At 35.0% G+C, this 25686-nt stretch overlaps 1 protein-coding gene across 1 annotated transcript in view; it reads left to right on the top strand.

Annotated features, from left to right (window-relative positions):
• Positions 1–7736: 7736 nt before the first annotated feature.
• LOC143230489 (alkaline phosphatase-like) overlaps positions 7737–25686 on the top strand; it is a 38781-nt gene continuing 20831 nt past the window's right edge. Inside the window, exons 1-2 of the mRNA XM_076464165.1 lie at positions 7737–7946; positions 24863–25089. Of these exons, the coding sequence (XP_076320280.1) occupies positions 7886–7946; positions 24863–25089 (288 nt within the window). The 5' untranslated portion in view covers positions 7737–7885. The remainder of the gene's footprint in view (positions 7947–24862; positions 25090–25686) is intronic.

The following is a 25686-nucleotide window of genomic DNA, read 5'->3' as shown; positions in this document are numbered from 1 at the left end:
AGTGGTTTCATTTTTGTGTTATAAATCTTTGAGCTTATCCCTGAACCACCAGGGAACAGGTAAAAGGAATTAAACATTGAAACTCACGCACATATGATTACTTAACAAAAATGTAAAAAATTCAACACTACATTTTGTAAAAACTTGGACCACTAGAGAGCTAGTAGTTAGCACGCTGGGCTGTCAATCCGAGGGTCTACAGGCCGCCTATCGATATCGAATAAAATTTGCTCAGCACTCTGAACTGTGATAGCATTAAAAAAGTGACGGTTGTATCTCACTTCTCGACTGGAACGCCTCAAGAGGTTGTGGTAGGTAAAGCTGAGTAACTGGCTTCGATCTAGTTTACCGATTTAAGATTAGGGACATAGTTTAGCACGATATAACCAAAGCTTAAAATATATTATTTTACTGGAACTTCGAGTTCAAAGTCCGACGGTTTTAATCTTTAAAACGTGAAATTTTAAAGTACTTCCGCATCGAACTGATTTAATATACTCTCAGAAACACAAAAGAATATACAAATACGTGAAGAAAGAGCAATCCAGAACCTCTGTATTTTACATGTGAGGGTAAAACATTTAAACTTTCCGACATAACACAACACTTGAAAGAACGAACAGGACAAAATACTATGATCTGATGAAACAAAGACTTGACTTTTTTGAAAATTTTATAGAAAGTTTTATGTGGAGACTAAACCATAAAGGGTTAAGCTAGATGACGATGGTTATGTTTTATTTCAGTAAAAGTGGAAGACATTGTGAAAACTGATAATTTCATGGAGAAACACTAGCGTCACCACAGTTTGATTCCCCAAGTTTATTATGTTTAATTGGTTCTAGTTTTAATTTCGGCATGTTAATGTTCCAAAACGGCCTTCTCTGCTAAATGAAACGTTTTTGGTGGATATGAAACGCACTGGAGATATAAATGATATCACATTGTTTAGAATTTTCGTCGTTTCACTAAGAAACAAGAGAGAAAATGTTCCTCCCCAGTGGCAGAGCGGTACGTATGTGGCTCACACCGCTTAAAAACAGGTTTCGATACCCGTGATTGGCAGAGCACAGATAATCCATTGTATAGTTTTGTGCTTAATTTTAAGCAAATAAACAAATCAAGAGAGAAGTTTTAACATTTTTTATTGCTTTTTAATAAGTTACTCATACACGGAAGGCGCGTGACGAAAGAAATTTCCCGGATTTGTTTTTCAGAAAGCATTGCAACATAATCGATGATGCAAAACACAGCCCAACTTGTAATAATACAGTTAGCAAAACACAAACAAAAACAACAAAGCCCTTTGTGATTAGGTGATACTGCATTTTTCTGTTTTGATGCTGATTCGTGACAAACCCGATTATTAAAATACAAGTCATGTCTCCAACCAGTAAATCTACAGTACAACACAATCCTCACTAAAATGTCAGCATATTCTGTATATTTTTACATCGCACGATATCTGATCAAATTTGCAGTACTGAAAGAATTACTTTCATCGTTCGTGACTGTTTTGCATAAAACATCTTTCTAAGGACATCAAACCAAAACATAAGTATTATGTGTTTGTTTGTCTTTGAATTTCGCGCAACGCTACACGAGGGCTATCTGCGCTAGCTGTCTCTGATTTAGCAGTGTAAGACTAAAAGGAAGGCCGGTAGTCATCACCACCCACCGCCAACTCTTGGGCTTCTCTTTTACTAACGAATAGTGGGGTTGATAGTTACATTATAATGCCACCGCGCCTGATTGACGGGGATTCGAACCCGTGACCCTCAGATTACGACTCGAGCTCCTAACCACCTAGCCATGCCGGAACAGTATTATATGAAAATAATTGTTTATTAAATTTTTGACGATACGTAATCTTCGTCAAATTATTGTCCTGTGCACAATAATAATGTGAATATTATTAAAAGTGTATGTGGAAACATTCTTACAGTTGCATATATATCACTTAAATATGCAAGGTGTTTTGTTACAGTAAAACTACATCAAGGGGAATCGAACCCCTTTATTTTAGCGTTGTAAATCCGTAGACTTACCGCTGTACCAGCGGGGGAGAAATATGCATGGAAAAGTAAGTTTAATAAACTAGATTTACATTGAGAATAAAAATGGTCAACGGCTTTTGTTTCTTTCAAAATGACGCTAGGGCTGTAAGCCCATAGCCATCTTCAATTTTGAACTGATATAATAAAAGAAAGGCAGCATGAAATAGGACTTGAATATATGTCCTCATTAGTGTTAGCGCACCTACTGCTTTAGTGAATTCAAAGTCCGGGAACAAACAACTCGGGCACGCCCAACCCTTTTACCCTAAGACAATGTGAAAAAATCGAAGAATATTAGACGAAATATGGAACAGAACTTATGAAGCGAAATGAAATATCACACCTTAGAACAATGAATGTTCAATGTTCAGTTCAAAGATAGAGAGAGAAAAGACGAACATGGCGTGTCGTCACGGGAGAGTCGTTGAAATTTGAGATTTTTTTTATTAGCGATTCCAGAGAATAAACAATTTAGCGTCATTAAAGCGGTTAGAAATGACATTTGTTTCGTTTTCTTTTCAGGGTAAAAAAAGAGCAAAGTGTTAGATAACACTCAAAAACAATTCCAGCAACGCAACAGTAAATAATCCATCTTTACTCTATAGATTATTATTATTGTTCAACAATGTTAACATATTCAAAGCAAATTCAATGTCTTAACCAACTTACGAATGGTAATTAGTAGGCCTATTTATCTACTTGCTCTTAATATAAATCAATACCAAATATGGGACACAGTTTCACGGGATTCCTGAAATAGTGTTTTCGCGAAATTCTATGAGTCTCCCAAAGCGTTGTGTGAAAAGTTTTATCTTTATGCTAACCTCGGGGCCGAGACAATTCGTTTAATACCACTTAGAAGTTGGTAAGCCCAGCAGGTTAGAAGATATTTCCGGGAAATGTCCGGGTTCGCCAAGGGGTAGGGTTAAAGTTTTTATCGTTACGTAAACCTCGAGAGCGAGTCGTGTCGCGTGGCAGAATTTTGAAGGTGGTGCGACTAGCGGTTGAGAAGAAGTAACGTACACTAAATATAAAGCATTATATTAATCTGACTGTATAAAGCATTATATTAATCTGACTGTATAAAGCATTGTATTAATCTGACTGTATAAAGCATTATATGAATCTGACTGTATAAAGCATTATATTAATCTGACTGTATAAAGCATTATATTAATCTGACTGTATAAAGCATTATATTAATCTGACTGTATAAAGCATTGTATTAATCTGACTGTATAAAGCATTATATTAGATGTTGCACACTAATTAAACTATTCTGTACGAAAGTTTATAGAAAACAAAATGTTCATTATTCAAGCACACAATATGAACTAATGTAAAAAAAAACTAGTAGTAAAAGTGAATGTTTTATGAAAATGTTTACAAAACACAGCAAATAAAAATGAATTACAAGCAAAACAGTGATTAACAATAACTAAAATAAGTAATTATTCAGGCTTTTAACATGAGTACTCGTATTTATATTAAGTTATTTATTTGGGTTATCACGACAGTTTTTTAAAAATTAATACACAAGCATTTGGCTCAATTACCGAAGTCTTCTACAGGTGCTCGACTTTTAATAAACAACAGGATCTGACACATTGCTCTGCCTATTATGACGTAAGATATCAACTAACGTTAGGTGTTGTAATATATCTAGGACGAGTCTTTAATTTAATATTATTATATGTGTTACGATTTCAAACTTTGAGCTTAAAAGTTAATTGAATGTCGACATGTAACAAATTTATTATATTTGCCAAGAAGATTGATACACACAGTTTTCTTTCTTAATAGAAATATATTTTGATATACAAACAATAATACAATTTATAATAACAGTTATTACAAATAATGATTTATATACAAAAGTTTTACACACTTACAAACAATACTGAGTTTCCCATTTGGTCTGAAACTGTATTATATCGATGGTTCACGAGGCGCAAATTACTTTAATGTTGATTCACTTCACTTATCGGGAATACGAAAATATATATTATCCTCGTAGAAGGATTAAAGTCCTAAGTTAATTTAATGAAATGTGTAATGTTCGAAATCTATAATCTTTCCTGATCAAATGTCTCTAGTTTTCCGATTAATAAGCATTTGTCACAATTATAGCTTCTGAGGCTTATATTAAGTATACTGACTGTAGCAGACCAGCAACATCATGTACAAATGTCTCTCGGTGTGTCGAGTTTCAAACTTTAAGGTGACATTCTTGACAGCTCGTTTGGTAACAATATTTGTTGATACGTTAGTACTTTCGTGAAACACTGTTGTTTCTTACATTTGAGAATCTTCTACAAATTTTTAGAACAATTGCGCAATACACATTTGACAATATACGTTATACATTTCTAAATATATAGTAAACTGAAACAAAAATATATATTAAAGTAGAATTAAATTCTAACAAAAACAAAACACTAACAAAAGCAAAAAAGGAATATATGAAATGTGATTAAATCTCTAGCTTTTCCCACAGTCATTACACATTGAATGTGACCTCTCAGATTAATTTATTACCAAAAATATGTTCGAATCATTACATATTGAAATGGCTTCTCAACTTGACCACCATCTTACCGGCAACATCTCCAGTTCTAAATCAACTACTGTGCTCTCTGGGGCTTTCACCTGTAATTAACTTTAAGATATTCGATAAAATGAAATAAATGTGGTAATAACACTTATTGCGTAACTACTGTCTCAGTGAAAATTTACCACACCACAACACTATCCACATAATTTACCATTTCACACAATTAATTACCCACGAAGTTCTAACCCTAACACAATATTAAACACAATTTTTTACGGTACCATAAGATACCACATAAATATTTATTATGTCACAAGTTTGAAACTTGCTATCTTCTTTGCTACTGTTTTGCTTCCTAATATGGCTTTGTATCACTTCTTCTTGTGTGGGTGTTGTCTTCTTTAATGGAAACCATGCGGAACGTCGTACATCTCCCTCGGCGGATATGAAAGTGTAGAAACAGCATCAATTATACCTTCTTGTCAAATGTCATTTGATTAAATACTTTACAGTTTCTTAGAGAAGAAACAGAACATTCCAAAAATAATTTGAAGAAATGTAGATGTATGTTTTACCTCAATGGAACAAACGGCTACATTGTTCAATATGAAGCTCAGAGCATGCATTGGTGCGAGGTATAAACTCAGATTTATGTACCTAACATGATTTTGAAGACCGTTCTTTTTGTCTTTTCTGTAAGCTCTATTCGCATACCTTTGATTTTTCAAATTTTCACCCCCTACAGTGGCACAGTTTGTGGACTTTCATCGCTAGAAACCGAATTTCGATACCCTTGGTGAGCAAATTACAGATAGCTCATTGTGTAGCTTTGTGCTAAATTTCAAACAAACAAACAAAATTTTCTAGGGGGAAAACATTGAATCATATGTCATTGAATATTGATCCGTTGTCCTAACACTTTTCCATTGACAGATATTCCTATCTAATAACTTGTTGTGGATTACATTCAATGCAGATGTATTACATGAAGATCAATCAACAGCTGTTTTACATTTTTTTATTCGATTTTTAACCATTTACTTGGTGGTTTAATAAGAATCGCCAAAACCAAATGACCCGGCATGGCCAGGTGGTTAAGGCAGTCGACTCGTAAACCGTGGGTCGCGGGTTCGAATCCCCGTCGCACCAAATATGTTCCCCCTATCAGCTTTGGGGGCGTTATAATGTGACAGTTAATCCCATTATTCGTTGATAATAGAGTAGCCCAAGAGTTGGCGGTGGGGTGTGATGACTAGCTGCTTTTCCTCTAGTCTTACACTGCTAAATTAGGGACGGCTAGTGCAGATAGCCCTCGTGTAGCTTTGCGCGAAATTCAAAAAACAAAACAAACAAACTAAGACTAGTTACGGCTCTGCGCCAAAAGGGCCAAAGTAGAAAGTGTTTGCTCAGCTTCGTGTGATGGAATATTTATATTTATTATCTAAAGACATTCACTTTCATTATACATTTTTGCTAATTTACTGATTCTTTTTCCTCTATTTTTCATATTCTAAGAAAATTAAAATGAACAAATTTTGAGCTAGTTTAGGTACTAAAAACACTCATCCTAAGTACCAAATTCCTCGAGATATCATTATGAAAGGGTGACTATAATTTGGTGTGACGAGGATTCAAACCCGTAACCCTCACTTGATGAGTTGAACACCTAACCACCCGGCAGTGGCAGGCCACGAGATATTAAATTTATTTTAGAATATCTTCAGTTTAACACCTCTGAAAAGAAACAAAACACGAGATATTTCACTCATTTATTATCAGTTGTCTCATATTTATTTTACAAACTGTCAGTTTAACTTCTCTCAGGTAAAAAAGCGACAGTGCCATGTTTCTCGAATTATCGTGTTTATTTTACACTACTTTCAGTGTAACTTTCCTGTGGAGAAAAATCTTATTCATATAGACGTCATAAGATCAAACAAGAATAGCCTGCGAGCTGCGTGCGTGGCTGCAGTCGACTTCATTTTAACAGTACTAAACTTGGAACGGCTAGTGCAGATATCCCTCAAGTAGCTTTGCACGAATATCAGAAAATACATCTCAAGCGTACCTTATTTACGATGCTTTATAACGAGGACTGCTTGTAAATTTCTTTATAGCATTTTCCTAAAGTTATTTTTTCTGCTATTTACTCTGACGTACTAGCAAACTGTGAAGCGTAATAGAACGGAGATGCTTTGATTTTTGATAACTATAATACGTTTCTTATAATACGTAGAAAATACTTAAATAATCAGTACGGCATAGCCAAGTGATTAGGGCGCTCCACTCGTAACCCGAGGGTCGCGGGTTTCAATCCTCTTCACAACAAACATTATTGCTCTTTCAGCCGTGAGGTCGTTATAATGTTACAGTCAATCCCGCTATTTGTTGGTAAAAGGGTAGCCCAAGAGCTGCCTGCGGATGGTGATGAGTAGCTGCCTTCCCTCTAGTCTTACACTGCTGAAAGCCCTCGTATATCTTTGCGCGAAATTCTAAACAAACACTGTATTCAGAGCGGGCACAGCGCATATAGCTCACTGCGTAAGTTTTGTGGTCAACATGTGCTTATATGTCGTGATTTTTCTGAAATTATTTAACGGTTTGTGAGAAATAAACAACGAAATACTTATTTCATTTCAAGGAAGAAAAAAACTATAGCAACTGTTATACGATTTGTTATTAGATTAATTTGCCTTTTTTTTTCCTTCTAGAAAAAAGTTTCGAACACCCCAAATTAAAACATTGGAGGAATTGAACATTTGAAATGTAACGAAGTGTAAATTTTAAATTATAATATTTCTAACCTAGGCGCTTTATTACTATGAGTAAGGAAATTTTATTTATTATTAAAATGTTTTTTTCTACTTTATTTTTGTCAGACTTTGGATATTTATAAATAGAATTTTTAGCAGACGTTGAATAGATAACTTCGAGATTTCGCAGTAAGAGTTAGCGCTGTGTTTTTACCAATTTAAAGATATTCTCAGACAAGGGAAGTGGCTGAAACTAACTAGCTTTCAGTATTATTTCAAAACGTGATAGTAACTATTAACAGGTCTTCTTGCTTCGACCAATCGTGAAGCTTCTATAATATTACCTGTTTAGCAGGTGACGTTTCGAGACATGTTGTCATAAGAGAGGGAGCTACAATATAGTGCGTTCACTCACCTGCAACGGCCCGAAAGTAGCTCAGGACAGACTTGTTTAGTTATAACCACAACGAATCGGTTAGACTCTTCTTCTGATATATCTACCGTATTGCACAGCTGTCACAATGTTTAGGATATATCCTATTTTCTTTGTTGTTCTCACAGGATCCGCTACGGTTATAGACGGTAAGTCAAATGTTTCACAGTTTAACGTATTTATAAAGTTGTCCTGCATTGAATGGTAAAAACCACGAACCGTTGTTAGAAGATAAATAAACCCTTTCGTTCTAACTTGCTCTCTGAAAAGATTACTTCTTCGTTAGCCCCAGCATTCTAAATGAAACAATGAAAACTGTTTATTATAATAAACAGTACTGAATTAACAAACGATCTTTTTTGTAGACAATATTTTCTATTGAACTTATTATACTGTGTGTATTTTACCGCCATTCTTTTATTTTGACCTTGCATGACCCGGTTGTTAAGGCACTTGAATCGTCTTCACCGAACATGCTCGCCCTTCCAGCAGTGGGGGCGTTATAATGAGACGTCAATCCTACTATTTGATGGCAGTGAGTGGTGATGATGAGCCACCTCTTTTCTTTAGTTTTAAGCTGCAAAATTATGGACGGCCAGTGCAAATAGCCTTCGTGTAGCTTTGCGCGAAATTGAAAACAAACCAAACCAATCTTATGCATTTAAGAGCATTTCTATATGATGTTGACGGTTCATTGAAATATGCTGCAATATTCGGAAATGTTCGACAAATTAATTGAAAATTTTATTGTTTGCTAAGTCTATAAAGATGTTCAGCCGCTATGTACTTAGTTTTCATCCTCTATGTACTGATTTAATGGATGTGGAAGTTGTTCTTTGCTCTTCATTTTCATCATATCATATATAGACAGGCATAGAGATAGAAAAAGAATAGCATAATGAAATCAAAACATGTATTTAAACATATGTTTAAAAAATATTGTTTTGGAGAAATGTACATAATGTGAAAGACAAATAAAACCAAATAAACACACAAATACACCAAGATGATACAAAAAGAATATCATACACACGCACAGATATATGTACACGTATAAATAAAACCGATAAATTAAAACTTATATTGATACTTGTTTCTTGGATAAAGTTTTTCACTTTTCACGCATCTCAGGGGATATTAGTTGGTCATAGTTTGAGATGTAGCTAGTTGATTGTTCAGTTTAGGTTATGAATTAGAAGTTGCTTCCTTTTTCTTTCTTTTTTAGCTTCCATTCATCTTTCGCTGAGTCTATTATTCTAAAGTGTTCACTGTTCGGTTTTTTGCTACTGCCATTACTTAGATGGCTATATGTTCCAGAGTCACTGAAAAGGCTGTTATGCACATTTTTCTTGATTCTGGTAGCTAAGGTTCGAGTCGTTGATCCAGTAGAGACTTGGGTGCAACATGGACGTTAGTATTTGTATACTACGAAAAACTTCTTGAAAAAGTATTTTGTTTTTAAACAGAAAAAAAAAAAAAAAGTATATTATTTTGTTCGATTTAAAAGCTACCCTGAGACTAATTTTTCTCATCATAAAACCAGTTATAGTCATGTCGTCTGAATTTAAACCTCTAGTTTATAAGAGATACACTCCCAGTGACACAGCGGTATGGACTTACAACACTGGAAATCATATTTCGATACCCGTGGTGGGCAGAGCACAGATAGCCCTTTGCGTAGCTTTGTCCTTAACCACAAACAAACAACATAAAAAATACAATTATGGCACTTTGATTTTATTTTGATTTTATTCAAAAAGCAAAAACAACGCCAGAAATTTCAAGATTACTTAAATTTAAAGATTGTTTGTTTACGAATTTTGCGCAAAGCTACACGAGGGCTATCTGCACTAACTGTCCTTAATTTAGCAGTGTAAGTCTAGAGGAAAAGCAGCTGGTCATCACCACCCACCGCCAACTCGTGGGCTACTCTTTTACCAAAGAATAGTGGGACTGACCGTTACATTATAAAGAGTACAAAAATATCATCAAATTTTTCTTTTGTTAAAACGTTAATATATCAGTTAACTTATACTTACTAGAAACTAACCTTCATTCACTTCCAGTTTGATTAAAATTGAATCTTTAATCATTCTGCAAGGAAATATGTTATTTACATAAAATATTTCTATGCGATTAGGTGTGATCTGCTAGTGCTATCCCATGTTTATGTAACATTTCAATACTACTGTTAGTTTTGAAGGTTTGAATCTTAACGTGCGTGTTCAGATAATTCTTCGTGTGCGGCTCATTTCTCCTACATACGTGTATATTACATCTGTGAGATGTAACTCCACACACACACAACGCTCTTACACTAGCAGTGATCATGTAGTCCAAAATCTTATACTTACTTATCAGGTAAGCTGAGCTTTAAATGTGTGTTTAAAAGAACCTCTATTTATGGGGATTTTTGCTTATAAAAATCTCGTATATTAAAATCGTGTTATATTGATACCTCACATGTTGATTTACATTTATTATCCGTTTACCATTGTTGGTTCAGTTTATATCAACAGATTAATTCAATAAGGTTTCATATTTTTAAGATAGTCTTAACATTCCAATGTTCTGTTTAACTAATGACGAGTGTCCCATTTAACTTCGACTGGATCATCGAATTTGTAGGTTATCCATAACTTCTAATGAAATATTGGGTCAATAAAAATTCATTCTGGTTTATCTTGAATTTTACCCAAATTTATACCAGGACTACCATCGTTAGTCGTCCATAATTTAACAGTAATAGACCAGAGAGAAGGTAGCCAGCCAACATTACCCATTACCAACAAATAGTGGGACTGGCCGGCACAGTATAACGCCCGCAAAGCTACAAGAATGAGCACAGTCATCGAGGAGAATTGAAGCCCGCGATCAACAGAAAGCGAATCGAGCGTCCTAACAATAAACCCATGTCGAGCCGGTTCCATTCTGGACACATGGGCTGTTATTTTATAACTATTCTTAATCGATAGTTATGTGTTTATTGTGTTTGGTCTTGCTTAGGAAAATATACTCTACTTTCACAAAAGCGGGCCCGGCATGGCCAGGCGGTTAAGGCACACGTCTCTAATCCGAGGGTCTCGGGTTCGAATTCTCGACGCCCCAAACATGCTCGCTCTTTCACCCATGGGGGCGTTATAATGTGATGGTCAATCTCACTATTCGTTGGTAAAAGAGTAGCTCAAGAGTTGGCGGTGGGTGGTGATGACTAGTTGTTTTCCCTCTAGTCTTACACTAGTAAATTAGGAACGACTAGTGCAGATAGCCCTCGAGTAGCTTTGCGCGAAATTCAAAAAACAAGCAGATGTTTTTAATTTGTTTGTTTTTTCTTGGGAGAACAATAACATGCTCGAACGATTTGCTTCATCATAACGAACTTTAACCCATGATGCAGTAAAAGTTCTGTGTTACTGTTGTTTATACAATAATAGCAGGCTTTAACAATTCCCTATAAAGTAGAAATATATGCTTCAGAAATGACCCTAAATAAAACATGAACACGATGCTCGGTCTGAAGATTGTTTAGCCACCTTTTGCTGAACTATAGTGGTTTTGTGAGTAAACATTACACACATTGTTTAAAAGTAACGTTTATCTTAAAGAAAAAAGGAAAAGGCCTAATTCTATGTTTTTCTTCTTTTTGTTTATTTTAATTATTTATTTATTACTAGTTAAGAAAAGTCCAGTAAAGTTTATTTAAAACTATAATAAAATATGCAATTTGTTTGGAGTTTGTAAAACTAACTGAAGCTTATTTCTTCCTACAACCAAAAATTGTTTGTTTTTTAAACATAAAGGTACATAATGGGCTATCTGTGCTGTGCCCACCACGATATTTTAATCCCTATAAGCCGTCAGAATTATCATAGATCCATTGGGAGTCTGGGAAAGGGCATACGACCGAAAGCGTAAAAGTTCATAGTATGATTGGTAAGTACTGTTAAGAAGTGAGTGTCCCTTATCGAGTAACGTGGATGTTAACTGACAGACTAAAATTGAAATGAAAGAGGTAAATATCACGTGCCATCTGTTTAGAAGTATTTTAATATATCGTTTCATCCTTGTTTAGAACACTTTACTACGTTATTATAACACCTCACTATAGAAAGTATAGGTGCAATAACATTTGATTAAAGTATCAAACATTCCTCTCGGTAACACCCAAGTTAAAATAGGTGTAGTATGTGCTCTTAACGCCAGTTAATACTTCATAATATCACATATGCCAAGCGCGTTAAGGCGTGCGACTCGTAATCCGAGGGTCGCGGGTTCGCATCCCCGTCGCGCCAAACATGCTCGCCCTTTCAGCCGTGGGGGCGTTATAATGTTACGGTTAATCCCACTATTTGTTGGTAAAAGTGTTGGGGGTGGATGGTGATGACTACATGCCTTCCCTCTAGTCTTACACTGCAAAATTAGGGACGGCTAGCACAGATAGCCCTCGAGTAGCTTTGTGCGAAATTCAAAAACAAACAAATCATATTAGGTCAGTTTCTCTATAGCGAATTTATGTTTCTGGTAAACTATTCAGGACCAGTGTTGGGAGAATAGCGCACCCTCAGCTTTTCTCATGCTTACCCAAGTTTATTCTCCCAAGGGGATTAAAAATCATATGAGTTTTTAAAATCTTACGATTTGTTTCAATCGTTAAAAAGAGTTAACTTGGGTGATACAAACGTGGTTCTTATACAACCTTTCTGGTTAATTTATATCACTTTATGGTAACTCCCACGATATATTCTCTGGTCTCTTCAAGAGATAAAGGTTGGAGCAAGGTTTGATACAGTTGTATGTACTTTAAATAGAGGTATTACAATTATGTATATATAAACAGTTGTGTCTGTACTTTTATGGGAGGTATTACAATTATGTACACATAAACAATTGCATCTGTACTTTTACGAGAGGTATTATAATTATGTACATATGAACAGTTGTGTATGTACTTTTATGGGAGTTATTACAATTATGAATGTATAACACTTGTGTCTGTACTTTTATGGAAGGTATTAAAATTATGTATATATAAACAGTTGTGTCTGTACATATACGGGATGTATTACAATTATGAATCTATTAACAGTTGTGTCTGTACTTTTATAGGAGGTATTACAATTATGGGTGTATAAACAGTTGTGTATGTACTTTTATGGGAGGTATTACAATTATGTACGTATAAATAATTGCGTCTGTACTTTTATGGGAGGTATTACAATTATGCACATATAAACAGTTGTGTCTGTACTTTTATGGGAGGTATTACAATTGTGGATGTACAAACGGTTGTGTCTGTATTTTATAGGAGGTACTACAATTATGGGTGTAAAACAGTTGTGTCTTTACTTTTATGGGAAGTATTACAATTGTGGATGTACAAACGGTTGTGTTTGTACTTTTATAGGAGGTATTACAATTATGGCTGTATGAACAGTTGTGTCTGTACTTTTATGGGAGGTACTACAATTATGGGTGTAAAATAGTTGTGTCTTTGCTTTTATGGGAAGTATTACAATTGTGGATGTACAAACGGTTGTGTTTGTACTTTTATAGGAGGTATTACAATTATGGGTGTATGAACAGTTGTGTCTTTACTTTTATGGGAGGTATTACAATTATGGCTGTATTAACAGTTGTGTTTGTACTTTTATAGGAGGTATTACAATTATGGGTGTATAAACAGTTGTGTCTGTACTTTTATAGGATGTATTACAATTATGGATGTATAAACCTGATTAATTCTTCATGGTTTTACTTCTATCGGGTATACCTGTTACTCTGAAATGTTGATTACAGGTTTTACTTTTAGATTATTTTGTGAATGATTAAAATATATTTTATGCGCTTATAACAACAGCAACTGCTCGTTTGTAGCCTTCTTACCACAGATGTCTTTAAAAAGTTTAAATTTGAAAATAATGTTACTGTTTTGTGCAATACATTATTCCACAAATTTCATTCCCTCACCCCAAAACACACAATACACAGATTTTACTTTTACCCCACCCCTTAAATACTGGGATAATACATGCAATCCATAGGTTTTACTTTCCTTTCTATACTTGAGCAATACATCCACTACAAATATTCACTCCCCCCATAAGAGGTGACACAGCCAACGAGCAGTGCTAAGAATTTTATTTTAATTTTTGTTATTTCCACCAAATACAACATTAAGGATTGACAAAAACGTGAAATTCGTCTTTAGACTCTCCGTAATTATGTTCAGTATTTCAAACCCCAGGTATGTTCGTATTGGTCGGAAAATACCCATCAGATTACCTTTTATTTATTACGTAACTACCTTTTAACAATTTCCACGAATTTCGTTATTCCCCTTCAAGATGAACCTGACTTTCGTGTTTTTTTTGGTAAGTGAAGTTTCAGATACGTTATTTTCATCTGATATCGAATAATAGAACCATATAAACAACAAAGAACATTCGCCTACACTTTCCGCCTCGTGAGTTTGTAATTGTCTTCTTTATAAGGATAAAAGTTGATTTGCCAATTTGTAGCAAAGAATTTTGAAATTAGTGTATTAATGTACGCTAAAAAATATGATTACATCTTAAGATACCTTACTGCGACTTAACCACAAGTATATATATAAAACCATGGAGCAATACAAGAAATAACAATAACAGCGTCTTGGAGTAATAAAATGGCTTGTTTTTTGCTGCATGTTTTTATTCTACGTGAGTTAGCCTAAGTAACAGGTGTGCATAACCTTTCTTTGTTTCCGTGTAATATACTTTTGATAACAAAATCACGAAGTCGACATGGGTTTTCAGTTTGTGAAACATCAAACGAAACAGTTTTCATATTCACACACTAAACAACAACAACAACAAACACAAATAAACCCAGTACAAGACTGTTCTATGTATATCAATCATTGTATCATTTTGAGCTTTCAGAGTTTTAACTGTGAAAAATGAGAAAGCTTTTAGGCCTAATACGTTTCATATGAATGTATTGTCTGCACATGTTTTGTTATCATATTGACCTTAATTAAAACATAAGAAAACTTAAAACTAGAACAAGTAGAACCAGTATTACATTTTCCAGGATCTCTTGTGTTTCGTACACATGGTGAAACAATCTTGTCAGAATATTTTGTGATTGGTGTACATAGTATAACAGTCTTATGAGAATCCCTTGTGTTTAGTACAATAGTGAAACATTGTCAGAATCTCTTGTGCGGGTTCGAATCACCGTCGCACCAAACATGCTCGCCCTTTCAGCCGTGGGGACGTTGTAATGTTACGGTCAATTCCACTATTCGTTGGTAAAAGAGTAGCCCAAGAGTTGGCAATGGGTGGTGATGACTAGTTGCCTTCCCTCTAGTCTTCTTACACTACTAAATTAGGAACGGCTAGCACAGGTAGCCCTCGTGTAGCTTTGCGCGAAATTCAAAAACAAAACAAACAAACTCTTGTGTTTGGTACACATGGTGAAACATTCGTGTCAGAATTCCTCGTGTTTGGTACAAGTGGTGAAACAGTCTTTTAGCCTCGTAAATATTACTTCTAGTTGTTGAAATGTTAGTTGAAACAAGTCATCTCATACTAATTATAGAGAAAGGCACCATATATTTAAATTAACTTTTTGATACAAGTTTGATATATTTCACATGCGTTTCATCTGATTATATATACATATCATAACCTCTAACGTTTAAATGCATTAGTACAAATACACTAACACAAATAATATGAAATTATTGTGGAAGAATAAAAAAACTCAGACGTAATTTTTGGAAATTCCTCTCTAACTAAATAATATTCACTTTCGTTTAATGGGTAAACAATTGAGTATGTTTTAAAAAAATTATTTATCTGTAAATATGTAAAGGTTATGTTAAACAATGGAAAACCAAACTTTCTTTAGTGGGTATTTCTATAACAGTCATATATCATCAAAAGTATTTCACAGAGGACGTTTCTGTAACTCAAGCACTTTGTAACAGACTTACCTATATCAATGAAGGAAGTTAGCTTAGCTTACTCGTCCATGGTTATTGCTCTTTTTTATAGCTAGAAGAGGATTGTTTTTCTGTATAAAAAAACAATTCACTGAGTTTTAAAAATGGCACGTGACAGAAGTGAATCAGCCATCTTTTCAATTAATGTTATCTTCCAACGTTTCTAACGCGTATTTTCCCTCGAAGAAAAAATATATTGGTTACATCAAGTATTTTGTTTTTCTTTATAAATAAACAAGAAAGTAAAGACTTGTTTTCTGTCTTAGGGGGGTATTACAAAATAGGAACAACATGTTTTTTTACCACCCAGAGGAGTCTCTTTAACAGTGCATACTTAGAATTTGTTTTTATATTTTATTAACACAATCTAATCTGTCATTGGGAGTGTTTTGTTCATTTGGTATAAGGAGTTCCTTAACCAAAGTGTCCAATATATATATCAGTGTTTATAATGTACAAGTACCAGCGACCAGGAATAAATAAGGTAGTCAGATGAACTCCAAAACACGTGTATGTCTTTGTTAAGTTAGGTGTTGATGACCTTAAAATATCAGGTGTTTACCTGAAGGATATGCGTGCACTCGAGATGTACAAGGTATCTTAGAAGAATGTTTTGGTAAATTTCTTCATAACCTCAATAGGAAGTTTGTGTTAATAACACGTGTGTTGATAATGTGTACAACGAAAATAGATAGATATGATTAGAGAGTTTTTGAAATTAAATACTAGCTGCATGAAAATCCGTAGTGTACATGTGTATATATCATATAGATACATAAAACTGACATTCAAACTTAATACTAAGTAAACATTACTCTTAGTAACCGTGTTTATGTCAACCCTAATATTAACTATACGAGCATCCTTAGTGACCATTTGTATATCAATCTTAATATCAACTATAAAGTGCACATGATGCACCAAATATATATGTATATCTTGTAGAATAATAAACTTTATTATCAAACTAAATACTAATTATAGAGCATCTTTAGCGCACATGGGTACATTACATATTAGTGAACTTCACACTCAAACTTAGATTTAGATATTTCACCTATAGCAACAATACTGGTATATTAGTGAGTGGGCGGGAATTTCGCAATACACATTTAACTATATAAGTTACACGCATTTCTAAATATATATTTAACTGAAGCAAACATCGATATTAGAACAAATGTATACTATCAAATCCTTCACACGTCTATGTTGACGACTTAGCTAGAAGTGGATGTATTTGACATTTGAACTTTGCACTCAGTGCTCGTGTTATCTATTTGTGCATTAAATACAGTTGAAATAAAGAACAACATTTATCATTTCATGTCTATGAATAAGTTATTCTTCCAAACGAAGTTCTGGTACATTTTATAACTAAAAAATAAATATCTCATACCAACATGTAAACCTACGCAAGAAAGCGGGAATAAGTAACAAACTGGATGCGTTTAATATCTGAAATTCGTAAGCAATATGTAATAAAAAACTGATATCATATTTTAAGCTAAGAGACAAAACAAACATCTGAAATTTGTACAGGATATTGTTACTAGTAATTTATGTAATAGAAAAATATGATATTTGACAACTGAACTTTACATACAATATTATTATCCAGAATTTTCTTTAAAGAAATAAACAGACAAATTGGCCATATTCAAGGTCTGAGCTTTGAATAATATATTACCTCCAACATTGATAATAAAAAACAAATATGAAATCCCCCAGTGGAACAGCGGTAATTCAACCGACTTACAAAGATGAGATCCGAGGTTTGATCCCCAATGGTGGAAACAGTAGATAGTCTAATGCAGGAAAACTGATCTAATTTTACCTTTAATTTAAAGATTCATAATAATAAATAATTAAGTTTCATTGATACATTAGATTGTCCAGAAATAAATGTCTTTTTTGAACTGCAAAGTTTCGAAAAGTATAAACCAGTGTTGTAAGACATGTTTTAATCAAAGTAAGCACCAGTTTGTTTCAACACACTTTTGCCAACTTGTAACGATGCTGTTTATGCCCCTGCTGTAGAAATCAGAGTTTCTATGGTCAATGAACCCCTGAAAGCTTTTTCTGCAGCTGCCTGACTTTTAAAGCGTTTATTGTTCAAAAAGTTGTCAAAGTGGTTGAAAAAAATTAAAATCTGTAGAAGAGAGGTCTGGAGAATAAGATGGATGAGGAAGAACCTTGATTTCCAATTCGTTCAATTTTTGGAGCGTCATCTTTGACAGGTCTTATAACGCCGGTTTTGTTGATCTTTAGTCAGCTCATGCGGAACCTACTTATCCAACTTTTTCGTCTTTCTAATCGCAATCAGATGGTTGGCAATGCTTGATTTGTTTGTGCCTAATTTTCTGCAAGCTCACGTACTGGTGTACGAGGGTCTGTTTCAACTGCTTCCCTTAATGTGTTTTCATCTAAGGATGGCTTCCTTCCACGACCTTCGTGATCTTCAAGACTTTCATCTTCATGTCAAAACTTATACGTTCAGCAATAGATCCACGGCCAAATGTCTGGTTGATGTTTCTTATAGTTTCGGTAGCTTTTCATCAAGTTTGAATTCGTAGAGGAAAATCAGACGAAAGTCCTTCTTGTCCATGCTGCCTTGGTGGTTGAGAAACTTACTCTGAGTAGAGTTGAAACAGCAAACAATTAAGACACCTTGTAAGCGACAAATGTTGGATTAAACCAACCAACCAACAATAAATACTCAATATTCAGCTTCTAAATGTCATCGTGAGAATTCCGACTTTTATTTCTGGACAACTTTGTTTGTTTGTTTGTTTGTTTTGAAATTTGCATAAAGCTACTCGAGGCTATCTGTGCTAGCCGTTCCTAATCTAGCAGTGTAAGACTAGAGGGAAGGCAGTTAGTCATCACCACCCACCGCTAACTCTTGGGCTACTCTTTTACCAACGAATAGTGGGATTGACCGTCACATTATAACGCCCCACGGCTGAAAGGGCGAGCATGTTTAGCGCGAAGGAGATGCGAACCCGCGACCCTCAGATTACGAGTCGCACGCCTTAACACGCTTGGCCATGCCGGGTATCGTTCTGGACAACTTAATATTATGACGACATGATGGATTGTGTTTCTTTTTTTTTTTAATTTTGCGAAAAGCTACACGAGAGCTATCTGCGCTAGCCTTCCCTAACGTAGCATAAGACTAGATAGAAAACAGCTAGTTACCATCACCCACCGCCCACTCTTGGGCTACTCTTTTACCAACAAATAATGGGATTAACCGTCGCATTATAACGCTCCCACAGCTGAAAGAGGGATCATAGTTTGGTGTGACGGAGGTTCGAAACCATGGCCCTCAAATTACGAGTCGAGCGCCTTCGTGGTTTTCAAGACTTTCATCTCCACGTTGAAACCTGTACGTTCAGTAGCAAACCATGGCTGAATGTCTGCCTGATTGATGTTCATTAATTTCAAACAAAACTATAGCACCAGATCTTAATAGCTGTTTTTTTTACATAAATAGTTAATGTATTATTTTCATCTAAAAGAATGAGCTAAAGTCATACTTTAATATTTATTTTTTTAATTATTTTACATTTTGTACAACTGCAACTTCCATTAATTTTATGTTTCTTAAATATGTCAATGTGTGATTACTATTTATGCACATATATTGCTTTAGTTGTGTAAATTGGATAACCTAAAACTATAAAATTTAATAATGTGTACCAATATTTATTTAACAATTGACCGTCGCTTTATTTATTAAAATCAGCGTGAATCAGTTTTAATGGTTTTTCTTCCGACATAGTCATCTTTGCTAAATATCGCAGTGTCATCAAAACATTAAACAATCTAATCCTGTCTCTCTGATGTTAATGATAAAAAGGACCAAATATATGATCCTTTAACAGAGAATTGAGTAGTTATGTTAAAACTATTTTGAAGCCTCACGATGGCCAGGAAAGCAGAGAATAAAGCAGAAGTGTAGGAAAGATGAGAGAAGTTCTTACCAAGAATATCAGAGATGCTCTATACATCAGCAACTGCCTGACTATTGGAATTCAAGACGAAAAGGGGATAGGAAGCAAACCTTTCATTCATCTTCCAAATCTTATCCTGTATGACTTTGGAACTGGTGGTGAAAGAGATGTTAGTTGTGAACTTAATTCAAGTTTCTTTTTGGCTTTGGCGTCTTCGTGTCATTTAAATTGTAATGAAAGGTAGAGAATCCTTCTGTTTATCAACACGCTGGTCTCATTGGAAATCAACGTGGTTTGAAAGAATGAAATATTTCTAAATGGTATTTCAGGCCCATTTTTTTAGCTTCCCGTTCATGCTGGCAGGCTAGAGACCACCATAGACGAGGATACTATAGGAAACGTGTCGAGTTTTTAGTTTTAGGTATAGAAGGAACAGCTGCTTGAAAAAATGAAATCAGTTACTGCCTGTATTCAGTCTTTAATATATAGTAGACTAATGAGAGGAAGATCGAGTTCTGAGAAAGAGGTGAAAGAGAACTAGTTGGGCCAGCCAACATCCACTGTAGCACTTGGGTTGAGTGCATCAACCTTGGTCAATCTCCTTCAAAATTATAGGAAAATTATTACTGTCCCCTAGATTACTGTCAACTTTTCAAGAGTAAAGTGAAGAGGAACAGATAGATAGATGAAATGGAGTATAATATTGACTAGAAGCGTGAAAATATATAAAAGAACCAGTACTGAAAAGAGACAGGTTGTGAATTAAGAGTATACACGCCACAAAATAACCCCTTCTCATCAGTATCAGCACCACCCCAGAGAAAAAATTGTGTTCATAAAAATCTTCCAAGATGAAAAAGATAGGTGGAAACCGTTTCATAAATGCATCAAGATATGACTGATTATAAGACGGGTAAAGAGAACAAACAGTGATGGTATGGTCCAATAAGATGTGGATAGTTACAGCTTTCAAGAGGGTATTGTGGGGCACATGCTGGTTGAACAGCAGTGCCACCCCACCATGAACTCGTTCATCACACAACATATCATTCTGATTTCAAGAAAATTGCTAAAAGGTGACAATATCAGCAGGTTGTAAGAAAGTTTACTCTAAGGAAAGGCACGCATGATGATATGAACCAACCAAAATCTTCATAAAATTTAAATTGTAATGAAAGGTAGAGAATCCTCTGTTTATCTACACGCTGTTTTTCTTTACTATAAGAATGTCTGTCGATCTCCATGGATTCTGCTCTAAGTCAAAGTGAGCAGAGCTTCATCACTTGAGGAAGATTTCAGTAGCTGTGGACGTAAATTAATAACCATTTTGCATCTTAAGACTCAAGAATACGGACCCGAGCAATCACCAGAAGTCTGGGTTGAAAAAGATGGATTTGTGCTCTCATAGAAAGCAACAGTGGAGGCATGTAAGACAGGAGTAGGCATTAACTTGTCAACTCTTTTATGCATGGACTCTGGTGGAGATATGAAAAATCCATTTGCATACCCACTGTAGCAGTGAAGTGTAGTGCAGCAGCATATGTTTCAGATGTAGCAGAGAAAAATAACTTGAAAGCCTCGGATACTAAATGTTACTGACAGTTTTCAAGTGCTGTATCTCTTTTTCCTCTGCCTATTTAGGACAAGAGAAAACAAGAGGGATGGAAACCATTACAATTAATGCAGTGAGGGTTCAGTTGCAATTCGTAGGTATCATGGCCTTTGCCATTACAACGAGCACACCTCATGAAACAACAAGGTACCTTCATTTAACTGAAACACGGACGCTCAAAACACCGGAGGAGATTAAGAATATATGGCCATATCTTACAATCAAGATAACCTGGCTTGTCAGAGGTAAGTAGAGGTGAATATGTAAACATCAAAATGAGAACATTTGTGTACAGAATAATTCCATCGTTACAAGTATATATACGTTGCTCTTAGCAGGAGAAACCAGCGAGGATCATTGGCTCAATGATATTTTTGAATCTTTCTCAACAAACGAAGTAGCGTGGATAGTAATCTTCTTGGATATATCTTTCATGGCATTTGAATTCTGGAAAAGTTCACTGTATGTTGGTGTAGATGTTTCCACCAAAATGTCCCTAGAATATAGCTTCTTGACTGACTTCAGAGAGACAGTAAACCCCTCTAAGTCTTTCTGAATCAAATAGGGAAATATTTGTCCTAGAGGTACAGAATAAAGATGAGTTGAAGATCGCTGGATAGGGGATCCATAATAAAAGAATAATGATTCAATACTTATTCCCATTTACCATGAAGTCCTACAATGGGGTGCACTAGAATATTAAAATCACATTGGAGCAATGCGAGGAATTCGTGAGAAATATACTCATATACCAGCATCAGACACTATGTCCACAACGCCTGTTGGAATTTAGTTGATCCTATCTCAAAAGGTCCAGCCAACTGACACTGAGGTTCTATCCCAATGTTACCCTTCTACAAGAATGCAAGACCAAAGCGGTGTTTTGTAGTGCCCAAGACACCACTCAGTTTCAATAATTCTTTCTTCCCCTTCACTGGTCGTTACACAAGGCAAACACGTGGATGAATATTTAAATCCCAGAGAAGATAAACGGGCAAGACAGAATCTTATCACATACAGATATCCACCTCGAGAGGGTTGTTGACTTTGAAAATTATGTTAAGCTATTATAAAAACCTTACTGAGCCCTTCAAAGATTTAGAATATACAGTTATTTAATTTCTTCTTTCAACACATTTATTTTGAATGTATAAATGAATAATCACATTTGTAAGCGAGCCACGATGTGAGTTACACCATGTAACAAAATTTTTTACCTTTTTGTTCCTGGGCAGAAAGTGATATTTTCCAATTGCTTGTGCCTGAAGTAAATGTAAAATACCTATTTTCTCTTCAAATTTTGCATTCCTGACGTAGGTAACGAAATTTTCAAATTTACCCATTTTCCAGAACATTCCAGGTCTAACAAAGTCGATGTCGAGATTTTGACATCTAGGCTCAAGGAGTGGGATTTGTTAGGTGAAAGTGTGTAAGTTGTAAGTCAGAGGAAGCGTCACCGACATTTTTCAAGCTTCTTCACTCGTCAAGATGGATTCTGCTTCTTCCACAATGTATCCGGTCTGTGCGAGGCAATTGGAATTGCCTGTAACCCGAACGAGTGGCGCCTTTTCATTGATAGCTCATTCAGAAGCCTCAAAGATGTGCTGCTCCATAACGGGAATAAGTATCCGTCTCTTACCCTGGATCATTCGGTGCACATCAAAGAGGAATACAACAGCGTCAAGACCTTACTAGAAGCCTTGAGGTATGATGAGTATGGCTGGGAGGTTATCAGAGACTTCAAAATGGTGGTATTCCTGATGAGTCTTTATTCCAAGGAGACTTTACCAAGTTTCCCTGTTATCTTTGACTTTGGGACAGCAGGGACACCACAGCGCATTACAATAGGAAGCACTAGCCACAACAGACCGAGTTTTCTGTGGGGAGGCACAATGTCAAGTGCGAGCCACTAGTGGACCTTCAAAAGGTGTTGTTCCCACCATTGCACATAAAATTGGGTCTTATGAAACAATTTGTCACAGCTCTTGATAAGGAGTCTACGGCCCTTAGTTACCTTCCAGACTTCTTCTCTAAGCTGTATGAGGCAAAGGTCAAAGCTGGTGTCTTCATTGGACCACAAATAAAGAAGATCCTGGAGTGCACAGAATTCCACAAGAAGATCAGTAGGAAAAAAAAAAGCTTCGGGCAGATTTGTTGCAGTGGTTCGGGGCTTCTTGGGCAATGACAAGGCCGAAACTTTTTTGGAACTGGTTGAGGCTCAGGTGAAGAACTACGGCAAAATGGGCTGCAGGATGTCCCTGAAAGTCCGTATCCTTGACGCTCATCTTAATAAATTCAAGGAGAACATGGGAGCATACTCAGAGGAGCAAGGCGAATGCTTCCACCAAGATGTACTGGGCTTTGAACGCCGCTCCCAAGGAGAGTATAAAAAAACATGATGGGAGACTATATTTGGGGGCTGATACGTGAAAGTGATTTACATTACAATCGCAAATGTCGAAAAACTATTCACTTCTAAACATTTTTGTTCATTTTTGTATAACTTTAGTACAAATACATGTAAATCTTGATTGTTGTTTTATTCAGACCTTTGTAAATGAAAATGTGCAAACGTGCCCGTTTTTGGATAGAAAATAGATTAGTTTTTAAAACTTCATTATTCAGGTCACAAAAGCAAAGTTTGAAGGAAATAATGACCATTTTCTATACTTTTACAACATAAGCAATTAAGAAATAACACATACTATCCAGGAACAAAATTTGTGTTACATAGTGTTATGAACGATCATTTTGTTTTCTAACATCTATCGTTTCCGAGAATAGTACCCAATGTTTATTTGTAGACTGTGTTCAAGATATAAATTTTTTTATAGTGTACAGACCAAATTAACTTTCATACAGTGCAATGAAGGTGTTAATTATATGAACATTTTTAAACCCATAGCTCAATGAATATTTATCTCTGTATCATCATATGTTATTTTACTTATTTGTGTTATAAAATAAAAACATTGAAAACCCACAAAAATGCAAGATCATCTTCATAAGGCTCTTTCTTGATAAATGTATTGTCAAGAATTAAATATGTTAACGTAAATTACACCTTACACAAATCTAGACTAAACGGCCTAGATTTCAGGAATATCCTTCCTAATTTTGAATTATTGACATGAGAAAAGCCATACTGATAGGAACATCTACCGTCAACAGGGCTCAGTACGGCTGTTGAAGTTGAATGACATTCACTGTTACTTTCATAACGCACCTACATCTGAAAATCCATTGTCTAGATGGTTACAAAAAAAACCTTGATTGAAATACTGAATCAGTTCTTCGAGTTAAATACAGTAAAATGTATTTCTTTTTGGAGCTCCAAGTGTATCTAAATACTAAGTTTTAATTGGTGTTCCTCGTTTCCAATGATGGAACTTTACGTAAACCTGAAGACTATAACTTTTAATTGGTGTTTCGCTTCTGTCTTCTTGAAACTCCACGTATATCTAAATATTGAATTTTAATTGGTGTTTTCCCTTTGTTATATTCCAGATGCCAACCCAAACTATTGGAACTTACTTGGTCAAAAAGAACTAAAAGACGCTTTGAACGTGCAGCCCAATGTAAATGTTGCTAAAAATGTTATTTTATTTCTCGGCGATGGAATGGGTATAGCCAACGTTATGGCATCGAGAGTATACAAAGGTCAAAAGGAAGGACGCCATGGAGAGGAATCGTCTTTATCGTTTGAAAAGTTTCCTCATGTTGCCCTGTCAAAGGTACGTTCAAAGAAACTACTTATGCTTAATGCATACAATATTATAAAATTTAACAAAATCAACCATTCAAGTTTAGAAATAAAACAAATTTAGATTGGAGTAAGTTTAGACTGTTAATATAAGTTTTTATATTATTCTTTGCACTTGTGCTTGTGTTTTTAAAACTATATTTTTTAACTTAACAGAACGTCGGATATTATTAAGTTTCTGATCAGCAACAAGGACACATTATGTAATTAAATGTGCTTTTACAGCATTCGGTTTTTAAAATAGTCTAAACGAATCGTCTACCCTCCGTAAAATTTTCGTGAACACTAAACATATGAGCAGGATACAAAATGTACCTTTTGTGGACGTACAGGTATGTTAGATATCTTGGTATTAGGGGTTTATAACAATATTTATATAAACATACCTCATGTTATGTTATAATACCATGTTTTTACATTATACTTATTTAAAACGTTTCTGTTACAAACACAGACGATTTTTTTTCCAAAGAACTTTAAACACTATCTTGTAGAAATAATAAATTGTTGATTTATTTCAGCGCAAAGAATGAGATCAAAGTTTGGTATATTTCTGTTACAACAATAA

The sequence above is a fragment of the Tachypleus tridentatus genome, chromosome 10 (assembly GCF_004210375.1).
Source record: "Tachypleus tridentatus isolate NWPU-2018 chromosome 10, ASM421037v1, whole genome shotgun sequence".
Classification (NCBI taxonomy): Eukaryota; Metazoa; Arthropoda; class Merostomata; order Xiphosura; family Limulidae; genus Tachypleus; species Tachypleus tridentatus.
Note: the sequence above shows the minus strand (reverse complement) of the source record. Positions and strands in the feature narration are given on the sequence as shown.